At 41.2% G+C, this 21503-nt stretch overlaps 1 protein-coding gene across 1 annotated transcript in view; it reads left to right on the top strand.

Annotated features, from left to right (window-relative positions):
• GALNT10 (polypeptide N-acetylgalactosaminyltransferase 10) overlaps positions 1-21503 on the top strand; it is a gene marked incomplete at its 5' end in the record, with an annotated part of 81900 nt that overhangs the window by 22282 nt on the left and 38115 nt on the right. Inside the window, 2 exons of the mRNA XM_084295558.1 lie at positions 19442-19544; positions 20432-20570. Coding sequence (XP_084151684.1) covers positions 19442-19544; positions 20432-20570 — 242 coding nt within the window. The remainder of the gene's footprint in view (positions 1-19441; positions 19545-20431; positions 20571-21503) is intronic.

Raw genomic sequence — 21503 nt, 5'->3', positions numbered from 1 at the left:
ACATGTGCTCAGAGGTCCCCTCTGTTATTGTGTGTGTATCGTGGTGTTTTTCTTCACCCTTACTTCACTTGGCTGTCCTTCAGCCAGGCTCCTCTTCACCAAGACTTTCTCCCTCCCTTGCATAAGGAGGTGCCACCACACGGTAGGGGGACTGTCACTTCTCTGTCGAGGTAATTAAGGTTTTCTTGCTGTCATGTACTGCAAGCTTATGTGATTTGCCTCTTCGAGTAGCTGTGATTATCAAATAAGGGATACTGTGTTTGGCCCAAAGCAAAGGTGGCTCTGCTGGCAGGTAACTTCGTTACCCCATTGACGTGTGGGCCATCATTTGAAGGGCCTGCATTTTCTAAAGGTCTGCATTTCTGATTGAAAGACAAGTCACAGTTCATTTTCAAAAGCATCAATTTAAAACGGAATATTCAATTAAACACAAAGCATTTTCAGGCAGCGCTCAGAACATATCAATACTTTGAAATCTGTAGTAGCTATGAGTTCTGGCTTGCATCTTAAGGAAAATAATATGATCCCACCTTTAATGGAAACTAGCAGAAAGTTGGCTTCTGTTTGATTTTAAGGAATTTGGCATGGTTTCTTGTCCCCGTGGTCTAACTGGAATATCTTGGCTTGTCTGAAACCAATGCTGCTTTTTGAAAATGCATTTAAGAGAACTGTGGAAGTAGAAGTATTTGATTTTTCCCACATCACCACCACCGTGTACTATAGTTTCTTCATACTTTCCTTCTTGGATGAAATGTTTAGCCAACTCTAATGAGAGCTGCTGCATAAGTTATTCCAGACAGTCAGAGCGCGCCTTGCTGATGAAGGCCTTTCACTATAAGCATTTTCCATTTTGGTTTGTGGGGTTTGGTTTAGTTTTTGGGGGGCAGTGATTTTTCTGAAGCTTGTAAAGATTGTTTAAATAGAATAATGTTATGGAGTCACGGTTAATTGGGATCTTTGTTACTGAGACTAAAATGTTAGCATGGGCTCGATGCAGTTCTGAGAACTAAAGCAAGTATCTGTTTAACGTTTTATATAGGGAGGGTGGTTCAAATTGCTGCAACCAGTTAAAGTTGCCTAGGCGTGTTGAAACTAGGTGTACTGAGCAGCCAAAAATGTGCTGAATTTCCCACCTCCCAGTAAGCATTTATGGATTCCTTTAAGGCTGGCACTGAGGTTTCCCTTTTTCACACAAGCGGTTTTCTGCTTTGCAAGATTTCAGGCTTAGTGAACCAAAGGGGTCTGCAAGTTAGGGGAAGCTGGAGACTGGTACAAGCTCCTACATGAGGGAGTATGAAAGTGTGAATTCGAGGTTGCTCGTGGTAGTGATATCAAGAATGGCATATGAGTTACCTTAATATAGTCTCCTCCAGACTACCAGCAATCCAGTAACCCAAGAGCATGTGTTACGTGGGGTTTTGATGCACATTGTCGCAGTGATGGAGGCGATCCCATGGTCTGCCCTCGCCTTGCCTCACTTCCCACTCTGTTGTGCTGGTACAGATCTGTACGGGGACTTACTGTAAATTAGATCAGGGAGATGAGCTGGAGTCAAAACAGGGAAAAGGCTTTTTAAATGAGCTTGCTCCTGAAAAAGATGAGTATAAAATAGCAATGAAATTCAGCAAAAACACTCTTGTGGTGCTGTGTAAAGCAACGAGTCTGCTTTCACCTGCTCAAAGAAGCTGCAAGGGTTTACCTCAGGCCATGGAAAAAAAGGTGTCAGGATTTATCAGTCTAAGGCTAGTTTTATTTGAAAGTACACAGCTGCCTTGATTTGTGTTTGTTTTGTGAATTGGAAAGTAATTTCGCCAGACTGAGTATTAAGAATCTTATTATTTTTTGTAAGATTGACGTCTCATCTCTTATAGCATGTGTTATGGTCCTTCCTCCTCCTAATGTCATTTGTGAGAATCTGGTCCTACGGAGGCTGGTTCAGAGCTGCTGTCCCAAATGAGATTATTGAAACGTTGCCATCTATCCGAGCTTTTTAGGGTTCATATTAGGCAACTGCTCTGGTTTATGCTTTTTGGGATGGTGAACCTTTCTTGCCTTTTTGCACAGTGGTAAACTCGTGGGAATACATAAATATTTCCTAATCTGGAAATGTCATCTTGAGACTTTAAATTTTGAAGTCTCTTTGCTTGTTACTTCAAGTTTCAAGAAATGTTCTTAGAAGTAAAAAGAACTGGATCACTTTATGTGTGGCCCCTGGAGTGTTTTATAAAACGAGGCATGAGAAAATGGGTCTAGTTGAGAGCATCTGCGAAGCAACACTGAGAGAAGTGAAAGCTTTGAGAGAGGTGAAAGTGTTTCCTTGCTCTGTATGCATGTCGAAGGGAATTCAGATGCATTTGAAAGACCACTCTGGCAACTTGCTTTGCCGTACTGAGGCTGACTTTTAATGTTAGATATGAATTATGAAGCGATCTGAGTCTGTATTCAGTGTGTCTCTCTTAATAGCATAAAATTATTCAAAGTTGAGTTGTTCCCTAGCATTAGATGCCTGGCATATTTATGATTCTCGCCTTTCTAGCAAAGGTGGTAACTTTTACATGTAGCATTTTCAGAAGACAGTTGCTTTTTTATATTGCCTTAAAATATTTATCTTGTCTCCCAGCAATCTTACGCGTGCTGACATCCAAAATTAAAATTGTATGTATTTAGTGGGTTTAGTTTGGGATTCAGATCAACACTGAGGGGGGGAAAAAGTTTGCAATACAGCATAATGTTCCCTGATCTCATGGGCAGTGTCTGTTTCTTGCTTGCATGTGTAGGTGTGGCTGATTTTTGGTGCTATGGTCCAAATAAACTGCCTACATTGTGTTACTGGTTTTGGTAAAGCGTGGTGCTTTTTTTTCCCTGAAGAATGACAACCAGCCTTTCCCTTGCAGTTCCACTGCTACTTAAAAAGTCACCTTTCTTACCCCCAGCCCGTTTCTTCCCTGCATCCATTCCCTAAGAGAAGCACTGCAGAGACAAATGTTTTCCATGATAGGTTAGTTGATGAAACGTTATGACATGCTATAGCCACTTGAAAGCAGTTGCTGTTGTCTTTAATTTTATGATGTCAAGTTGCTCTGCTCTAAGTAAGTGCCTAAACTCTCCCACTTCCTTCTATAAAGGTCAATATATGTGGCTCACCTGTAAACATGTCATGTTGGCGTGTCCTCTCCTTTCTGGAGGAGAGAACAGATGTTCCAGCTCACCGAAAGGTGTTTCAGTCACTTGCTGCAGAAGATGGTCATCAGGCTGTCAAAAGCAATCTTTATAGGCAGGCTGGTCTTTCGCAAGGAGATGTGTTTACAGAGCATGAAATTAACATTTTTGCACAGAGGCAAATAATTGCTTACAACGGAGGCTTTAGTAGCAGATTTGAAGCTTGAATGATTATGAGTGAGGTCAGGTGGAGCACAGAGGGATGTCCACCTCCCGAGCAAAGTCACTCCGAACTTTTTAGCCAATTCACTTATGCCAAAAGGTTTGAAGATGTTGCAGTGTTCACGCCTTGATTGTCACTTGAAAAGAACTTGTAATGAGCTGTGTTGTGTCTGTATATGTGGTATGCTTCCTTCAAAATTGTTCTTGAACAGAAAGCTTTTTTGATTTGCAGGGAGGGAACCTGCATTCCCATATTAGTCTAGAGTTATTATATAGTAGTGCTCTAGTGCAGTCGATATTTTTGTTGTTGTTCTTTTTTAAGAGACTTTGCAGAAAGTGTCTGTGAAGTAGGCCTTTGTCGTGAACAAAAGGAAGCTCTGTAAAAGCTTTTTGTGGTCAGGAGATCGGTCTGAAGGGCCAGTAGGTCTTGGAGAGAGTCGGCTGCCCGGAGCTGCTCCAGTGAATGCACTTATTCATCGGGTCAGGGCTTTTCCTTGAGTAGTGATGAAAAACGTTTCCGAAGAGCGGTTATTGGCAAAATTAATCAGATTGATTCTTCACTTATGACACAGATCGAGTTTTGAACTTTGGTCTCATATGGTAATAAGAGCAGTTCATTATCACTGACTGCGTCTCGTCAGTCCCGGTTTGCTCAGCCTGCTTTACTCCCCACTCAGCAGATACACATCTTACAAAACATTTGAAAACCACTCAGCTTAAAATAGAAAAACAATTTCTAAAATAATTTTGTTCTGTTGCAATCAACTGTGGCACAGAATTTAGGAAGTCTGCCTAATGCTAGATGCAAGTGCCCAGTCAGACTTCAAAGTGGAGGAGGCTCTCTGCGTATCTCCATTGCAAATGGTGCTGAAGACTTGGAGCACTCTGTTTTCAAAATACCTCTGCTTTTACAGGGAGAGGAAAATAAAAATGTGGCCAACATTGCAAACACTGGTCTGAAAACCTATTTTTTACATGCTTCATGTTACATCCATGATTTTGCTGTCGCTTTTCTGCAGGACATTATTCTTCAGAGGCACTGGAACTCCTTGCATCATCCTTATCATTCTGAATGGCTCTAATGATAACACCTTTCTGTAGAGTTATCTCCATCTGTACTAAAAGCCAGTGACAGGACCATTTAAACGAAACATCTGGTCACCAGTAGCAGTGATTGAAGAACTAGTACTTGTTTATATATCCCAGGGTCTTTGAACTGGGCGTATCTGTCCGTGTGGTGTAAGGAACAGCTCTGCATCTCCAAACACCTGGCAGGTTTGTCTTGTGTGTGCTGGGGTTCCTTGTGCCCTCCTGCACTAAGGAGGAGGAGGAGGAAGGTAACGTTGCTGTATGGTGATCAAGGTTCCTGTCCTCTGCCTGCTGCAAGACTGAGGGTGTTTGTTCTGTGTGTTTGTTTGCTTGCAGCAGAGCAAACAGCACAAGCTTTCATTCTGATTTCTGACTGATCTTAGGGAGGAGAAATAAAAACTAAACAATACACATTCAGCAAGGTTACCACACCAAGCATCACCTGAATACTACCTGGAACAACTGTTCTGGAAACACCCAAAATCCAGGATAAAGGATACGCCTCACTTCTTGCTCTCATTGAAAGAAGGCTTAAAACAAAATAAAACAAAAACAAAGTTTACCTTTAAAATTCTTCCAGACAGATAAAAGAGTGCCATGTCTCTGTACACTTCGTGTAAGCTGTGCAGTAGCACTGTTTTACCAGCACCGTTTTTGCTTTGAGGTGTTACACCATAAATCTTAGGAAGACACGAGATGGTGCATGCAATGCATTGCTTAGATGCACCTCAACAAGACCTGCTAATAGCCTTCCCTATTTAAAATAGTCCCAGCGGAACAAACTTCTTTGTCTGTTTAATAAGACTTGGTAGAACAAACACGTAAGCAAATGTGAGGAGTTTATGTAGGCCATTCTCTTCTGTACCTTATGTACAACCGTGTTTTATTTCTTTATTGATTTTTTTTTGTCCCCACTTAAACAGTATTCTTTCAGTATGAAGTGAGACTCATAAAAAAACCTAAGTATAACATGTTCCAGTCAGATTGGTTACTTTATTCTAGCACAACAAGCTACAAAATCTCCATTGCAGAGAATGTCATCCTATACAACAATTTTTCTCAGTCCCATGGAGCTTCATTATAGCGAGGTCAGGCGATGTGCTGTAGAGAAGAGAATTTAGATTTTATTATAGGCCTAACTTTGTGCTGTTGTAATGATACTGGAGGACAGTAAAGGCTTCAAATAATTCAGTTTCTTTGGAATACAGTTCTGTGCTGTAGGACATGGAGCAGACCTAGGAAAAAGGAAAGCATTGTAGGATGTTTTAGTGTGATTCCTACTGGATGCTCGTGAGATTGTCCAGCTGCTGTAGCCCTTGCTTATTTTAAGTTTCTAGAAGCTAGTCAGTGAAGGTTACCAGAGCTGGGTGTTCTCACTGTACATGTATGCTCAAGGGAGAGATCTCCCTAAAGACCCTTCTGGTAAAATGAGACTCCTCAAAGTCTGGCTTTTGGCTTAAGATGGGACACATTAATTTCTCATGTGATTGAAAAGCCTCTGCCACAGTTCCAGCTTTTAATCTCATGTTTCTCCATTTTCTTCTTGCAGCAGTCTGAAAAAGCAAGGGGACTTTCTGCAATGCTTACCCTTCCTGTCCACCCAGTCATCTCTGCCCTAGTCAGCACCCATAACTTTACATGCTTTTGTATGTGATGTTTCTGTAAATATCTCAGGATGAAATTTTTTTTGAGCAGTAGGAAAGAATCATAAAGTCAGTGATCTGTCATCACCCATGACAAAATGACCAAACAGCTGCTGAGCAGCATAATAAGTGATTCATATCCTGCATTTGTTTAGTTAATGCTGTCTTCTTTACCCTTTGAATGGTATCCTAATTTTTTGACGTGGTTTTCGGTTGTTAGGACCACTTCAAGATTTTAATCCTGTTCTCCACTTAGCTGGCAACATCAGCAGACTTAAACATGCTTTTTATCCCTGTACTGAAATCGATAGGTAACCTCAAAGGGTCTAGAAAGGTTCTGCAAAATCTAATTTTGACACGATATGGATGTTTGCATCAAAACATGTAGGTCTTGATTAAATTTCAGTAAATTACAATCTGGATATAAAGAGTAACAAGGCTGTTGCCTTGCTCAGTGGAGTGATGCCTTCTCTCGCAGAGTTGTTACCTGTCCCAGAAGAAGCCGCATGGCTCTTAGTTTTTATCCTGACACTGCTATAGGTGGTACCTGTTTGTCACTCTCTAGGTGATATCCAAAAGTGATTTGTCACCTGTATGTGTACATAGTTTTTGTGTCTGCATCCCCAGCCCCTCTTTTCCATAATTCACCAGCTGTGCTTATGCTTTTCCAGTAATTGGGTATCTCACCTGTCTTACACTGGCAGTTGGATACAACTCTGAGTTGACCTCAGACTGTCAACAGCCTTCTTCCCAGACCCAACCAATTTATGTCACCAGATTCAATTTCTTTTTTCCTATTGTACCCTAACCAGGCTCAGCGTGCTGCTCTTGCTGCCCCTCTTGACACTTTGAGCAGCCAGGTAATTCCTTGCTGCGTTACAACTTGCAGCTACCTGGGTCAAGTGGTGATCACTGCTAGAGAGCATCTCCAGGAGGCACAAATCTGGCCTCTAGATTCTTTATTTCAGCATAAATTGCTTGATTCTTTCCTGGCCTTGGGCCAGCCTCATCCCAGTTTCAGGGTAGAGGTATGGAGGGTAAAAGCCTTGGGACAATGTAAAGATGTGTGATGTTCACAGTTAAACATGTTCAAAAGGGGGAGAGGCATAGGGGAGAGGTATTAAACTTGGGAAGCATGACCAGATGGCACATAAGACAGGATTTGGGGGAATTCTGCCAATTCCCTTTTGCCATCCCTCCCTTGTGGTAGACACTGCCTTGCTGGGTACGCGTGCCTGGCACCTCAGTGTCTAACGGGGGAGAAGTCACAACCCACTTATCATAAACACAACCTCCTGTGAGCGTGCCCAGAGCTTTTGTGGGATAACTTCAGCAGCCAGTTCACGGTGAGATTTTGGTCCTTAACTCTGTGATGTCTCCTGCAAATCTTTGTAACCCACCAGTGATGGTTTGGATTTCTAGAAGGTGTTTGAAGACTGAAATTAGCTAATTTTAGCTAAGTTAGCTCTACCTTTTGTTCCAAGTGGGATCATGCAGCTTTTGCCTGGTCTCCAGGAGTGGCTCATGCTTTTTGACAGAGAAAGCTGTTTACAGGAATGCTCTGACTACGAATCTCCTACAGCCTCTCCGCTCTGCAGCGCCCAGCAGGACTCCTTGCCATCAAGGGCAGCAACTCTATTTACTGCCTTCTGCTCAAGGAGAACTTGGCAATGCAAACAAAACACGAGTATATCAGAGGAACTGACAGCGCAAACGGGGAAACTGGAGGCTTGAGGATGGCTCAAACATTTTTTGAGTACCAGAGGTAATAGCAGGAAGTCTGATGGTGAGAGGAGCGTGATTAATTTTGGCATCGATCTGAGCATTTGCTATTGCTAAATGCAGTGTGCTTGGTGTTTGAACCAGCAGTTAAATAACTTGTTGGGAAGAAGAGGCGTGTAAAATGTTGCCTTTTAGTGCTGATGTTTTCAGTTTAGCATAACACTGTCAAGAAGCATCAAGTCTGCCAGGAAGTTGGTAGAAAATTGTCCTTTAAAATTCTTGAAATATCTAAAAGGAAAATAGTGCTATTCTGTTCTAAACAACAGCAAAAAAGAGATTTTACTGTGTTGCTACTAATAAAATGTCACTAGGAGCCTGATGCTAGACGCATGAACTAGGGAGCAAAACCTGGAGCACCACCTGAAGTAATAGTGATAAACACGTTCAATTAAAACCGAGGCTTTTTCTAAACCACAGCTGTCACAGCGGTTGTGACAGGTCCTGTTGGTTGAGCAGTAACTGGAAGGCAGGAAAGCAGAGTCAGCACTGAAGTTACTGACTGAGGAGTGTGGAAAATAAAACAAATGTGTGCGGTTCCCCTTGCTTTATTGGCGTTGGTTAGAATTACTTTGTTCAAGTGGTGTGTAAGTATTACATTAGCAAGTTACTGTTCCTGTAGCAGATGGCAACGTGAAAAAACAATCTCTGAAAATACCTGCAAGCCTTTGGATCTCTTAGGTTCTTCTTAGATTCCTTTGGGCCTGGGTCTTTATTCAGCAGGTGTCTGTAGCAGGGAAAGCACGGGAGGTCCTGTGTCACCCGTCTGCATTTCCAGTGACAGTTTGTTGTTAGACTGCAGCTGTGACCTGCTGAGGAGGGTGAGCTGGCAGTGTCTGGGGATCCTCTCCTGTGCTAGCAGGTGAGTGCGGTTGGTGGCTGCTTGACATCCCCCAGCGCTGAGTCTGACTTGCTGGCAGATGTTGTTGTCGCTCCTGGTCACATCATGCTTCCCCACGCATTCCTGGTAGGAGACACTTCTATCGTTCTATGGGATTCCAAGTGATGGATAAAGCCTCTATTAAAAAAAAAAAAAAAAAGAAAGAAAAAGAAAAAAAAAAACAACACCAACAACAAAAAAAACAGACTTCTTTCTAGTATCTTTCAAAATTTTGGGGGGAAAAGGCAATTTCTAAGCTTCATACCCTGCTTGCTAGGGAAGCAGCAATGCTCCGTCTATTTTTCCACGTAAAATCCAGATCACTTCTGTTTTGTGTGGTTTTTTTTGGTTGTTTTTTTTTTTAAAACTATCACTGTCAGCAAGCTTTCAAACTGCCTAGTTCCTCCTACTAAGAAAACATGTTTATAATACAGTCTCTTGTCTTACTAGTGGCTGTCTTTATCACAAAATGCGAGGCATCCTAGTAGCATAGTTTGCACATTGGAAAGTCTCAAAATTGAGATCTGTGCAGCATCGTTTCATCTTGGTTTATCAGTCTGAAGGAAAATACTTAGACCTCTCTCTGGACATCTAGATAGATTTCTCTGATGGATAGATTTGTCAATATGGATAGATTTTTGTCCTGTTCTCACTTCAGTTTGTTGGACCTTTAGCAGCCATCTCAATTTTCTCAGCACTAAAACTAGGATTTCCCAAGGTCTGTCTATTCCATTTTATGAAATTGAATGCTATTTGCAAAAATAGTGGTAGCTCTTCCACCTTTCCAGTCACAAATGTATTTTTTTATAAACTGAACAAAGTAAAATTTTCAATCACGTACTTACCAGGTCCAACTACTTGCAGTACCTAGCGTACGTGTAAGTTTGTATTTGTTGTCCGCGTACTGTAAATCTCACCTGTGTAGTATTGATGCTGAGGATGGTACACTATGTTCTTTGTGGTATCAGCCATGAGATTTCTGAATTTCTGCTGGTATGATATACATGTGTAGTGTGGTTCTCTGCTAATTTTCAAAATCCTTGGAAGTTGTGTCCATCTGAGCAATCTTTGACTGGCCTGATGTTCCTCTAATCTGATCGGGCGTTTATAGTTTGAGTACAGGGAATTCATGGAGATGATGGAATTAACAGGTTTTACATCCAGCGTTTTTCTTAAAGCATAATGCAGATTAGTCAAGTGTTTCTGCTTATGCAGCATAGTCTGTAAGTCGGAGATTCCAGAAAGCGTGTATAGCAGAAAGGGAAGGAGAAGAGAGATGGGAAAGCTTTAATCTTGTTTTGAATGGCAGTTGGGAGATGACTTAGATAAGTCCTCATACCTTCCATATTCGCTGTCAAAGCACATCATGGTAGAAGTACCTCGGGCAGTGTGACTAACATGTTTCCAATTTCAACACGAGGATAGCCCAGGGAGCAAACTCTTGTTTGGGAAACTTACAGCATGTTGCTGTATGTTAAAGCAAGGTCACTGAGCCCGTGCCTGTCGCTCGAGGGGGAAAATGAGGAGGTTTCTGATGCAACTAAATGCCCGCAGGAGCTTACTCCATGACTTTGAGCAGAACCCTTAGACATGCTAGTATGTGGGAAATCCAGCATTTCTGCTGATATCAAGGGCTTTAAACATTTAAGTGAACGGAAAAGACGAGTGCTTTAATTTGCCCACAACAGCTATGAGTCCTGTTCCGAAGTCTAAAAATGTTTCAGCTGGGTTTTTGACAGCTGAAAGAAATCTTGAGCCTGAAACTGTGCTGTGCTATCAGGTACGCTCTAAAACCTGGGGAAGAATTCACTGTTTGCACTGACTTTGAGATGGCATTGTGCATTTGGAGGCTTGGATTGAATTAATCAAACACTAGGTTTAGAACAGCAAACACTGCAAAACCGTAATATTATTTCTAAAGGTAAGTGAAGAACAAAGAGTAAAGTATTTGGTAGAGAGAGATGACTAAGCTGGATGTCAGATCACTGTCCTCAGCTGATGTCTTTAGATTTTAATCAGCTGATAAACCAGGATGTTTTTGCAGATAAACGTTTCTTTGTGGTAAGGGCTTTTCAGCAATTGAGGTCGAATAAAACTTAAATGAGGGAATATAAAAGGGGGAAAGTTTTGGTTCAACAAAGTACTGCCCTAGCACTTGATCCAAAAAGCTTTCTGCATTAAAAAGTATTGTGTCAGCTAAAATTGGGTAATGCTTAAGCAGTAGGCCGTCTTGTCCACCAAGTTACAGCATGCACGGCCTCTTGAAAGAATCCTGAAATTATTTCTTTAATAGCTCTGCAAACAGTTACCAACTGTCCCTGGGTATTCTGCAGAAAAGGCTCTGCTCTGTCCTGGAGCACTGATTTCTTCAGCTGGTTTGGGTTCAGCTGTGGTTTAATTAGCTGACACAGGATAAGGACTGCTCAGGAGTACGGGCAGCAGTTCTGCCTTTAATTCCTGAAGGAGCCAGGCAAGTTATCTCCATACCCTGAAGTGTGACTGTCTCAAAGAACAGCACAAATCCGAACATATGGATTTTCATTTTCGTGGTGTTTCTGGTGGGAGAGAAGAGCACGATGGCCAAATCGTAGGATCTTGGCATTCTGCAGGGAACCTCTAGATCTGATTCAAACTTGTTGCTTGGATCTGAGTCACAACATAGCTGTGAAGATGTACTTGACTTTTTTGTCTTTGAAAGCACTTAATCTTTCCGCATGATGTGCTGCCATTTAGTTCTGCCTTGCCTTTTAACAGTTCCTGAAATGCCGTAGATATGGATTATATTAATGTAGCTTTTAAATTTTTGATGGGCTGAAATAGCTTCAAAAACTAACCTTTTGAAAACACTTGGGTAGGATGCAGGACAAGTTTTTAGCAGCTTCCTTTTTCTACTAGTACGCTATTTCCCGTTCCAGTAAATGAGGAGCTGCAACTGACTGAGGCTATGCTCAGCTTCCAGGCCCAGGAAGAGTGCCTCCAACTGACGTTGCAGATTTTTATTTATTTATTTTTTAGATCTGAAAATCTCAGCTATTTTCACACTAGTACCAGGGATGGAGTCTGGTTGCACTGCATGGGTTCTGTACATAGTTGTTCAACGCATGCTGATAACCTAACACATTTCATTATAAAAAATAAAATAAAAATTCCCCATGGTGCAATAAAACTTTATTTACGAGAAGGTTACCACCATTTAGTGTTGATGGTCCCACAATAATTAAAATGTAGGCTTTCCTTCCTTCCAAAGCTGTTTGTCTTCCAGGATTTGGAAGACTGGAGCGAAGCTGGTGCTGCACGGTGGTGAGGTTACACGTTTCTTATTTCTGCTTTGCTGGGGCATGGCTCATGACAGGCTGCACACAAAGTGCGTGCTCTTGAGTCTTGCGCTGTGTCCTCCGGAATGATGGAGCAGTCTGCACGCTCTGCCCTTATTAATTGCAACTTACCAGCACTGCAGCTTGTGCCAGTGAATAGATTTTGAAATGATAGTGTCTTAGCTCTGTCAAATGTTCGGAGTGCTGCAGAGAATTTTTTGGCTGGTGGTGTCAGCAGCAAAGAGAGGAACCTCTGAACCATGTCCCTGTCTTTCCTCGTGTAGTTTAGGCACAGCTGTCTGGGAAGTGAAATGCTCTTCCTTCTGGCCTTTCAAAGCTCAATTTCTATTAACAACAGAGGAGGAAATCCTGCTTTTTTTTTGTGTGTGTGTGTGCTGTCAATTGCTGGTTTAAAATATCTAGTGGCTGCCTGGAGTGCTAATGGAGTTATAATCAAAACTGAACTCTTGCAGTGAATTTCTGCTCAATATTTTTGACCTAGCTCAAGTTAGCACACAGGTACATTACCTACATCTGCCTCAGGCAAAAACTTCCTTTAATAAATAAATGAATGCTTTCTATTTGCTCTCCATTTCTGTTGTTTTTCTGGATCATTTTGTCATCTTCAGCATTTTGTAAGGTATAAATGCAAGTTATACTTGCTGAGTTGCTAGGATAAATGGAGAGACCTAGGGTGAATCTGCCATTTTTTTAATAACATCTGAAGATCATAGTTCCTTGGGTCTCATTATAGCTACTTGGTTTACAAAAAAAAATTAAAGGAAAACTCAACAGAGTAAATGTTTGAACAGGGTTTGAAATCCATACAGCATTATGATTAGCTGTATGCACTTGAACAAATCTTTTTTCTTCTTGTATATAAAGCTCTTGGCTTACATCTCCATCCACTCTTCTTGTATTCTGGCTGGAGCCAGGCACACTAAATAGTGATTACAGAAAAGATTAAAATTCCATTTTTGTGTTTGGCGTTTAAATGCTGATCGATTCCTTTGGTGGCATGTTAAGTAACAGCATGGTAGACAACAGAAGGGGCTTATTTACAGCAATCTGTCTAAATCCATTTTCAATATATTGTTTAATATGCCTTTCTACTTCAATTCATTTTTACTTTAAAAAAAAAAAAATGGAAGCAGGCAGGAGATTAGTTTAAGGTATTGCTGGAGAAGTAATCACTTAGTGGTAAACAGCTTCCAGTTTTTAAGGAAAAGTTAATGTGCTTGAGCTGAAACAGAAGTTATGGGCTTGCTCTAGGAGTTAATGGATAAAATTCAATGGCCCGTGCACTTACATAACTTGACTAGATGATTGCAATAAACCTTTTGGGCTTTGAAATCTCCCCTTTGTTTTGCTGTTTACAACTGACCATTTCAAAAAATGAACAGATTTTTGCAAAATGAGAAGCTAAGGTAGAGAAAAACAGAACTACAAAGTCTATAGCCTGGTACTTCTGTTTGCTGACCTGTTTTACAGGGACAGAAATCCAGATCCTTAATGCCAATTTACCCTAACTGTGCGGAGTAGGTAACTTCAATGTTCAAACAGTGGCCATTAGAATTGGCTGAAGTTGTGCCAGGGGAGGTTTAGGTTGGATGTTAGGAAGAACTTCTTTACTGAAAGGGTTGTCAGGCATTGGAATGGCCCAGGGAAGTGGTGGAATCACCATCCCTGGAGGTCTTTAAAAGATGTTTAGATGTAGAGCTTAATGATATGGTTTAGTGGAGGACTTGTTAGTGTTAGGTCAGAGGTTGGACTAGGTGATCTTGGAGGTCTCTTCCAACCTAGATGAGTCTGTGATTCTGTATTTCACAGTTCAAATACAGATAAGGAGGGGGTTGTGCTTGTGGGTTTTGGACAAAAATGTTAGACCTTCGACTATGCAATTAGAATTCATGGGGAAAAAGGATGAAAGTGAAAATTTACATGAAATGCAGTATTCCAGGTAAGACTTAGCTCCCCACAAATGAGATGCTTGTTTAATAGTGAAGGCAAAAGTCGGTCCTAGAAAACTTTCTGTGTTTTGCAGACTGCTTAGATATCCGTCTAGAGCTTCTGTTGAAGGAGTATCATCAAGTTATTTAATTTGCATAAATGAGTCAAATCCCATGCAGCATCCTTGAAGAAAACCACTAAAAAAAGTAACATTCTGGTCCATGTGTGCTGTCTGGATTTCTAGAGCTCAGACATAAAATTAAAAAAAATAAAAAAGAAAGAAAGCTTCCAAAATAATGTCAGTGTCAGGAGCCTGCTTATTTTGACAATGAGGGAGACTGGGCGTTTATGCACATATTCCCTGTGACAGTGGTGGCATGCTGCCTGTACCTTTACACACTGCTCCGCTAATAGTGATGACATGAGCATAAAAATTGCGTTCGAGGGGGAAGGTAAATGTTTATCACTTGCATTGACTTTTTTTCAGTAGTCTGCTTAAGTTGGTTTTCAAAGTGTGATTTCTAGCACAAAATACTCTGCTACCAGACTGCTGCGACTGCACCTTCCCTGCAGGGCTACGCTGATCGTGGGTGCTGGCAAGTTCACTGAAGCAAAGACACTGACGTTCGTTTTCTAGCACTGAAAGTCACTTTAAAATTAATGTTCAGACATTGTTGACAGAACTTGTCAGTGACTCACAGCAGGCTTTTCAGATACGATGCTTTAATAGTGACCTGTGAAAGCAATGTAAGTGTTGTAAGCTTGCTTGCAAGTGATACCGTTAAGAGAAATATTTTAAACTCTTAACACTTACCCAAGTTGAATTAAATTTAGTGGAGCATTTCTGAATTGTATTGACTCGTGTGACTTACCTGCCCAAGGCTAAAACAGCTCCACAATGCAGCATGTCTGTCATGGCCATCTGCAGCTACGTCTAGCCTTAAAGATTGAAAAGGTGCTTCTAGAAAGGTATGTTGATCCAAAGAAGATTAATACCATGTTTATCTTGTGTGAATCTTTTGTCTGGCTTCGTTTGTACAGGGCAGTAATGTTGTAAGAATGGAAGGCAGAGGAACAGATGAGTCACGCTGTGCAGACCTCTTTTTCCTTCGCCAGTGCTAATGTAGAGAAAAGTCAGGCCTTTCGAGTCTCCAGGAGTGAGAGCTTACGAAAAGGCTCTGTACAAGACTTAAGGATAAATAACTCATATTCTATCTCTCCAAAGCCCAGTGCTGTAGTTTGGAAGGGTCTGAATGGCTGATGTCTGTGCTCTGTCGTTTTCCCCTCATCCTTAATATGAAGCTTGCAAATTCCTGAAGTCTTTCTCTTGACATGTGGCTTTGACCCAGCTTAGCTTAGCCAAATTCAAAGATTTTTACGCATAAATTTGAGAGCAAGACGTGATGTCTCTACTAGACTTCCTGCTGTCTGTATGCCTCATTTGGACTCCACATAATGCAGTGGCAGTCTCTGTGATTTCTTCTTTTTAATAGAACTGGAGGATGGCATGCTGTCGTGTCAGGTTTGTTTGCTTGCTCTGCAGGTATTTACATGCACATTGCTGACCTCTATGAACAATGGCTTGAAGCTGTGCAGAAAATTTATTTCTGTATTCCTAGTATCTCATATAGAAAACAGAAGCACAAGGTCAGCTCCAGCCCAGTACTTGAAGATGCTCACCCTGAGCATGGAGGCTGAAACTGCTTTTTAATGGCTTTCAGATTGCTCCTTGTCCTCGTGAGAGTTAGGTGCTTTCTGTAGGCTTCGTGCAGATGTTGGTCTGAGTCCTTTGAGGTATAATTTGAGCTGGTCTCCCATCTCCTGAGCTGTTGTGTGCAGGAGCTCAAGATCCACCTTTCCTTCTTAGTGTATTTCAGATAGAGCAATCCCCCTGGGATGCTTTTCCAAAGGGACATGTACAGGCTAGAAGTCGAAGGGAGCGAGATGCTTCTGCAATTCTGGCTCAAGCTGCTGAAGAGGTGGGATGTAAAACATTCTTCCTAGCTTCTTGTCAAGTTGGATGTCTTTTTGCTGATTTTTTGTTTGTTTGTTTGTTTGTTTTGTTTGTTTGTTTGTTTTGTTTTTCAATTTTCTTCATTGTGCCTGATGTCCCCTGGTCAGTTCATAGAGATTTGGACATCTGGCATAGGGTGGCACAATGGTGTTACAAGGCTCTGAGCTGCACTCTATATTGCTGGTTAGATCTAGCCCCTAAACAGCATTATAATGCCTTGTGGTGGGTGGGATTTCCGGAGTAACTGCAGGTAGCGGGTTTTACAAGTGTTGGATCACAACTAATGGTGGAACAGGCAGTGGCGTTGTAAGCCATTCTCCTTGTACTGCTCATCCAGTCCAGAGAGCTATAAAGAGCAGACAAAAGACTTTAAAATACTGAGTTCTCAAACTGGCCAGCTGTTCCCATGCCCAGTATGACAATTCTGCACATGCCGTGTGCGAGGGAGGTTGGCAAAAAGCTGCTGGCAGGGAAGGTGTGTGGTGTGTGAGGCCTTCCAGGGCTCCTGCTGGCACAGGAGCATCCCAGGGAGGAGAGAGGCCCATGAACAGGCCTGGCAAAGAGGAGATCTTGTAAAACAGAGGCACAAATCTCAAAGAAACGGTAGCGTGTGCTGTGCAATATTTAGTGGGGTTGATGGGGAGACCTGGGGAGCAGACAGCTTTATGGCTGGTCTGGGCATGCACCCCCTGGTTTTCAAGGTGCTCTGATCGTATTGTTGACACCAGCTTCAGATTGACCTGAGGACAAGCTTTATGCTTGCTCTTTTCCCCCATGTGTGCTGCTGTCCACTGTGTTCAGTTTGCACTACTACTGAAACTTTCTTTCACATTTGGTTCCTGGTGCACGTGTTCATTTTCACACTTAAACATACCTTTCATATCAACAGGTGATATGTCTAGAAATCTGCGTAAGAACAGTGGTGTTTAATGGGACAGTTATCCAATTCAGTTTGATGTTTATATCAGAGTTCAGTGATGGTCAGAAACCCTTCCAGAAAGGGAAAAGGGACAATAGTGTGCTTCTTCACCACAGCTCTGCTGCTCTGGAGCTGCACTGCCCTAGTACCTGTGATTTGGGAATAGGTGAGGCCTATTCCCTATAAGAGTGCCTCTTATAAAGCCTGTTTCCCTCAGCAAATGCCAACAGGTGAATTGAAGATATTAGATTGCTGGTGACAATCTTAATTTTGTGTCCTAATAGGTGCAGATTGGAATTTGGGAAGGTACACCGCACATTTCAGCATTTGAACAGAAATAAAGATTTAGAAGACTAGAATTAATAGGCTAAAGGGGCAGTGATTATTAATGTAAAATGAGCTATCAGTTTTGATTCAGGTAACTTCATCAGGTGGAAAATAAAGGAACAGATGATGAAGATGAATAACGATGGGCAGGATGAAAGAAATCAGATATACCATCTAAATACAACTCCACTGGGCTTTTTCTTTGAAGTGGTCACTTCTTCTGGATATAACTGCCCTTTCCTGATAACCAGCCTTTACTGGCAGCTATGTTTTTCACCACTGTTATTCCTATCGCATAGTGTGGTCTCACTCTCCCCGTGAAGCCCTGAGAAATTCCTTTCCCTCCATCTTTGTGTCACGAATATTTTTCAGAGAATACCCTTGTTAGCTCCAGGTGACAGAGGTGGAAGTTCAGTAATAGTTCTTCATGCTGAGAAGTAGCTGTGTGACTCCTTGTCCATTTCGAGTGCCCATCAGTGTTCCTGCAGTGAAAGTACATCTGAATTGCAGGGAGGGAAATGCTCTGATATTGATACTCGTTGATATGTGTAACCGAGTGTCTGGTTTCTTGGATGAAACTCAACTTCTGCCAGGTCTGTAAAATGTCTTGCCAGATAAGTCAAGCAGCTGAGTGTAAATCACTCTGTGATCCTTGATTTGAAAGGATCTAGAGTGATTTTAAATCTCTTGCATGGAAAAGAAAATCCCAAGCAAGTTCTAATAGTTCATAGGGCAGCTCTTAATCGGGTTGAGCTCTCTTTCTTGTGGACCACTTGTTTATTACCCTCTGGCCTGGTAATACAGCCAGCACAACTCGTGCTGTTTGTGCAGTTCCTTTGCTAAGGGTTACCACCCAAAACCAGGCAAACAGGGTATGCACCTTCAGCTTCCCTACTGCATTTGGACATCTTAGCTTAAGTCCAACTTTGATGCACTGAGGGTGCTGAGCTTGAGTGGAGAAAACACTAGCAGTGTGCCTTTCCTACTGGCTGTAGAAAAGGGTTGCTCTGATGGGGATAAACCTGCAAAACCTTCACGGCAAGGCTCAGCAGAGCTTGTCTGCCAGACTGCAGTGAGATATGCTTCAGCAGACAGAAGGGAGTGAAATAGCAAGTAAAATGCCCAGATGCCCTACTTGTGCAAGACAAATCTAGGCATGAAAATAACGAGTTTGTAGTTTATTAAAGCAAATGGCATCTGTGCTTTTAATGCCAGAGATATCTGGTAACCATGCAAGGTTACTATGCCAGCTGTTGCTTTTTATTGGTGGTGGTTTAGTTTGATCGACCCATTAGAGTGAGACTTGAAGCCTCTCGCCCTCTGAGCACTTCCCTGCTTTAGCTTTTTTTCTTTATAGAAATTCGTATTCTGTGGAGCTTGCTCTGCAAGTTGGAGGCATTAAAAAGAAAAATTCTCATTCTTAGAGATGTTCTCTTCTTGATCCTAAAGCCTATTTAAAATATATATACATATGTATCTCCCTTGTTTTCTGGGGATGTCAGTGTTTTTAGAGATGTATCGCGGTTTTATTTCCACACACCATAGTCTCTTTGAACCAGAATTCACCCCATCTTTCATTTGCTAACTTGTTCCCAAAGCACTCATTGCTTTTGAATTTCAGAAAAAACATCATGAAAAGAGCAGCTCTAATTGCATTCGGTGCAGGCTCATGCCTCATGTGAAACTTGCTTTTAAGTTGAGCAGCAAGAGTCTTAATAAATGACCTTTTAAATCTTATTTTTATTTTATTCAGGTATAGTAGTGTGCTCATTAATAATGATCCTGCAATAGGTCACCCATTAAAGCTTTATTGTTAATTAAATAGGAAGTAAGATGTATTAGATGTTTTCAAAATGAAAATGGGAGCTTTTAATAGATTCTCTGATTAAGAATACTGGTCTGCATACATGATGTTGCACTTGGAAAAAAATCACTTAGCTATAGATAAAGTACTGTTTTGAGGCAAGCAAAACTTGCTTTCTTCCTCATCCCTTTCGGGGTTAAAAACTGCTTGCTTGTGAGAGTCTGACCTTGAGGAAGATGTATTGTCTTCTCTTACAGGAAGTAGGAGGCTATCAAAAAATGTTTCACAAGCTTTTTTTTTTTTTTTCTTGTTTTCTATATATCCAATCTTTTGTTTAAAAGGCATCATACGTGAGGCAAAAGAAAGACCCTTACTTTGGTGATGGACAAAGGAAAAAGGACTGGCATAACAAAGAAGCCATAAGGAGGGACTCAGAGCGTGTGGGTATGTACGTAAGATTACGGTGCATGTTCTAATACAGTTTGTACATCAGTTTGATTCTATTTAGTAGTCTGAGCACAGAATGTATTGTTGAACTTGAGGGTCAAGATGCTGTTGGCATGATGCAACAGTTATTGCATGGTAATCCCAGTTAAAGCTGCCTCCACCAACTCTAAAATAACCATTATGAGATGAAAGGATGTTGATAACATTCTGGTATTTTTAGGATAGGTACAGTATTGATTTTTAGAAGCTTACTAAAAACAAAAACAAACAAACAAACAAAAAAAAACACAAAACACTATGCTTTTCCCAAAAGTGGTAAGGGATCCAGAAAGAAAAGAAGTGTAAGAAAAATTTTGTTGATCATAACATTCATTCAATTTTTATTCCATTGTTCTGGATTTTGTCTTGCATTATATAGAAGGCTCCATTTTGAGCATCACAGCTTTACGCTGGTGTGTCTGCAAGGGCTCTTCCTCCTCTGTACCAGAACTCAGGTTGTTAAATATACATATCCATCTGTGCTGAAAAAAGCAACATCGAGGTATTTAAACCATATGTATTCTTCCTGCTGTGAAACAAAAAAAAAATACTCTGTAGATCCTCCCCAGCATTGCCATAGCCCCTTCATCTATTTCTGATGTTAGAAGGAAGACTAACTTGTAGGATTTGCACAGCTGAGTAGTTTGTAGCAAAATCTCATATCAAATAAAATTGTTAGGCTGATATGGTTGACCTAGTGCTAAGTATGACATACAGCACAGAACTAATGAAGGGGTTTTTGAAAGGGCTGTAAGGTAACTGCCGTCCTTTTGATATATGGATTAGTTTCTGGCCAGTTAAGCACCAATTAGTAGTAATGATGCATGTTTACTTTCTGTCTGTAGGAAATGGAGAACAGGGAAAACCTTACCCAATGACTGATGCAGAGCGGGTGGACCAGGCATACAGGGAAAATGGCTTTAATATCTTTGTGAGTGATAAAATTTCTCTGAATCGTTCCCTTCCAGACATCAGACATCCAAAGTGAGTACATCGTTTGCTTTTCAACAAGTGAAAGTTTACAAGCTCTAAATTACCACATCTGCAGGACTGTGCTCTTTATTATGGTCTTTTGTATCTTTGTCAAATACAAGCCTATCACAGCTGGGTTCCTGTTGGCACTGCTATCTTATTCATAAAGGACAGTGTGTAATAACTGCAATGGGAAATGCAGGAGACAAACCAGGAAAAAAATAACTTTCAATTCCAAAATAGTTAAAATTACTTAAAACTTGCAGCCCTGCACAAAAGGAATCTTGAACTTAAACGGGAGGAGTCACATGTTGCAAGAGATGAAGAAAGTAGGCAGTTCAGTTCCTGAGCCCACAGACATAGCCAACAACTTTTAGCAGCTAACAAGATAGAGCTGTTTCTCTCTATAGTACAAGCTGGTGTAAATGTCTGACTTGCTTCACAAGTGCACTAAGCACAGTTGGGTAATGGCTTTGTCACTAAACACTGTTTGGTTCTTAGGTATGCCTGTAGCTGGAAATGACCATGAAATTTTTAGGAGCAGAACAAGACTTGGGTAGCTCCACTCTATGTGTGAAGAAGAGTTTTGTCAGCAATAACATCTTCCTCATAAAAACCTTTCCAGGGCTTTTAAGTAGAGACTAGTTCCAATTGAATTTTGGATTTTGATTCACCTGTTTAACTCTTGTTGATACTAAGCTGAGAGGTTTTTCAACTGCAGATTTTAATTTGGAAGCCTTGTTAGACATTTGAGTGAAAGCTTGTTTTGTGTAAAGCCATTTTTATCACAACTTAGTGAATCTGAATCCAGCATTTACTTTATGCATGAGATATAATTTGCAGAAATTGGTTTTTATAATTTGGGCATTTGAGAGCGCCTCTTTAGCTGTCACAGCCACCTAACCATATACTCTATCTTGACACCCTTTCTCAATGTATACCCAT

This window comes from Netta rufina (genome assembly GCF_964035555.1).
Source record: "Netta rufina genome assembly, chromosome: 14".
NCBI lineage: Eukaryota > Metazoa > Chordata > Aves > Anseriformes > Anatidae > Netta > Netta rufina.
The sequence above is the reverse complement of the archived record's forward strand: the minus strand, read 5'-3'. Positions and strand labels throughout refer to the sequence as shown.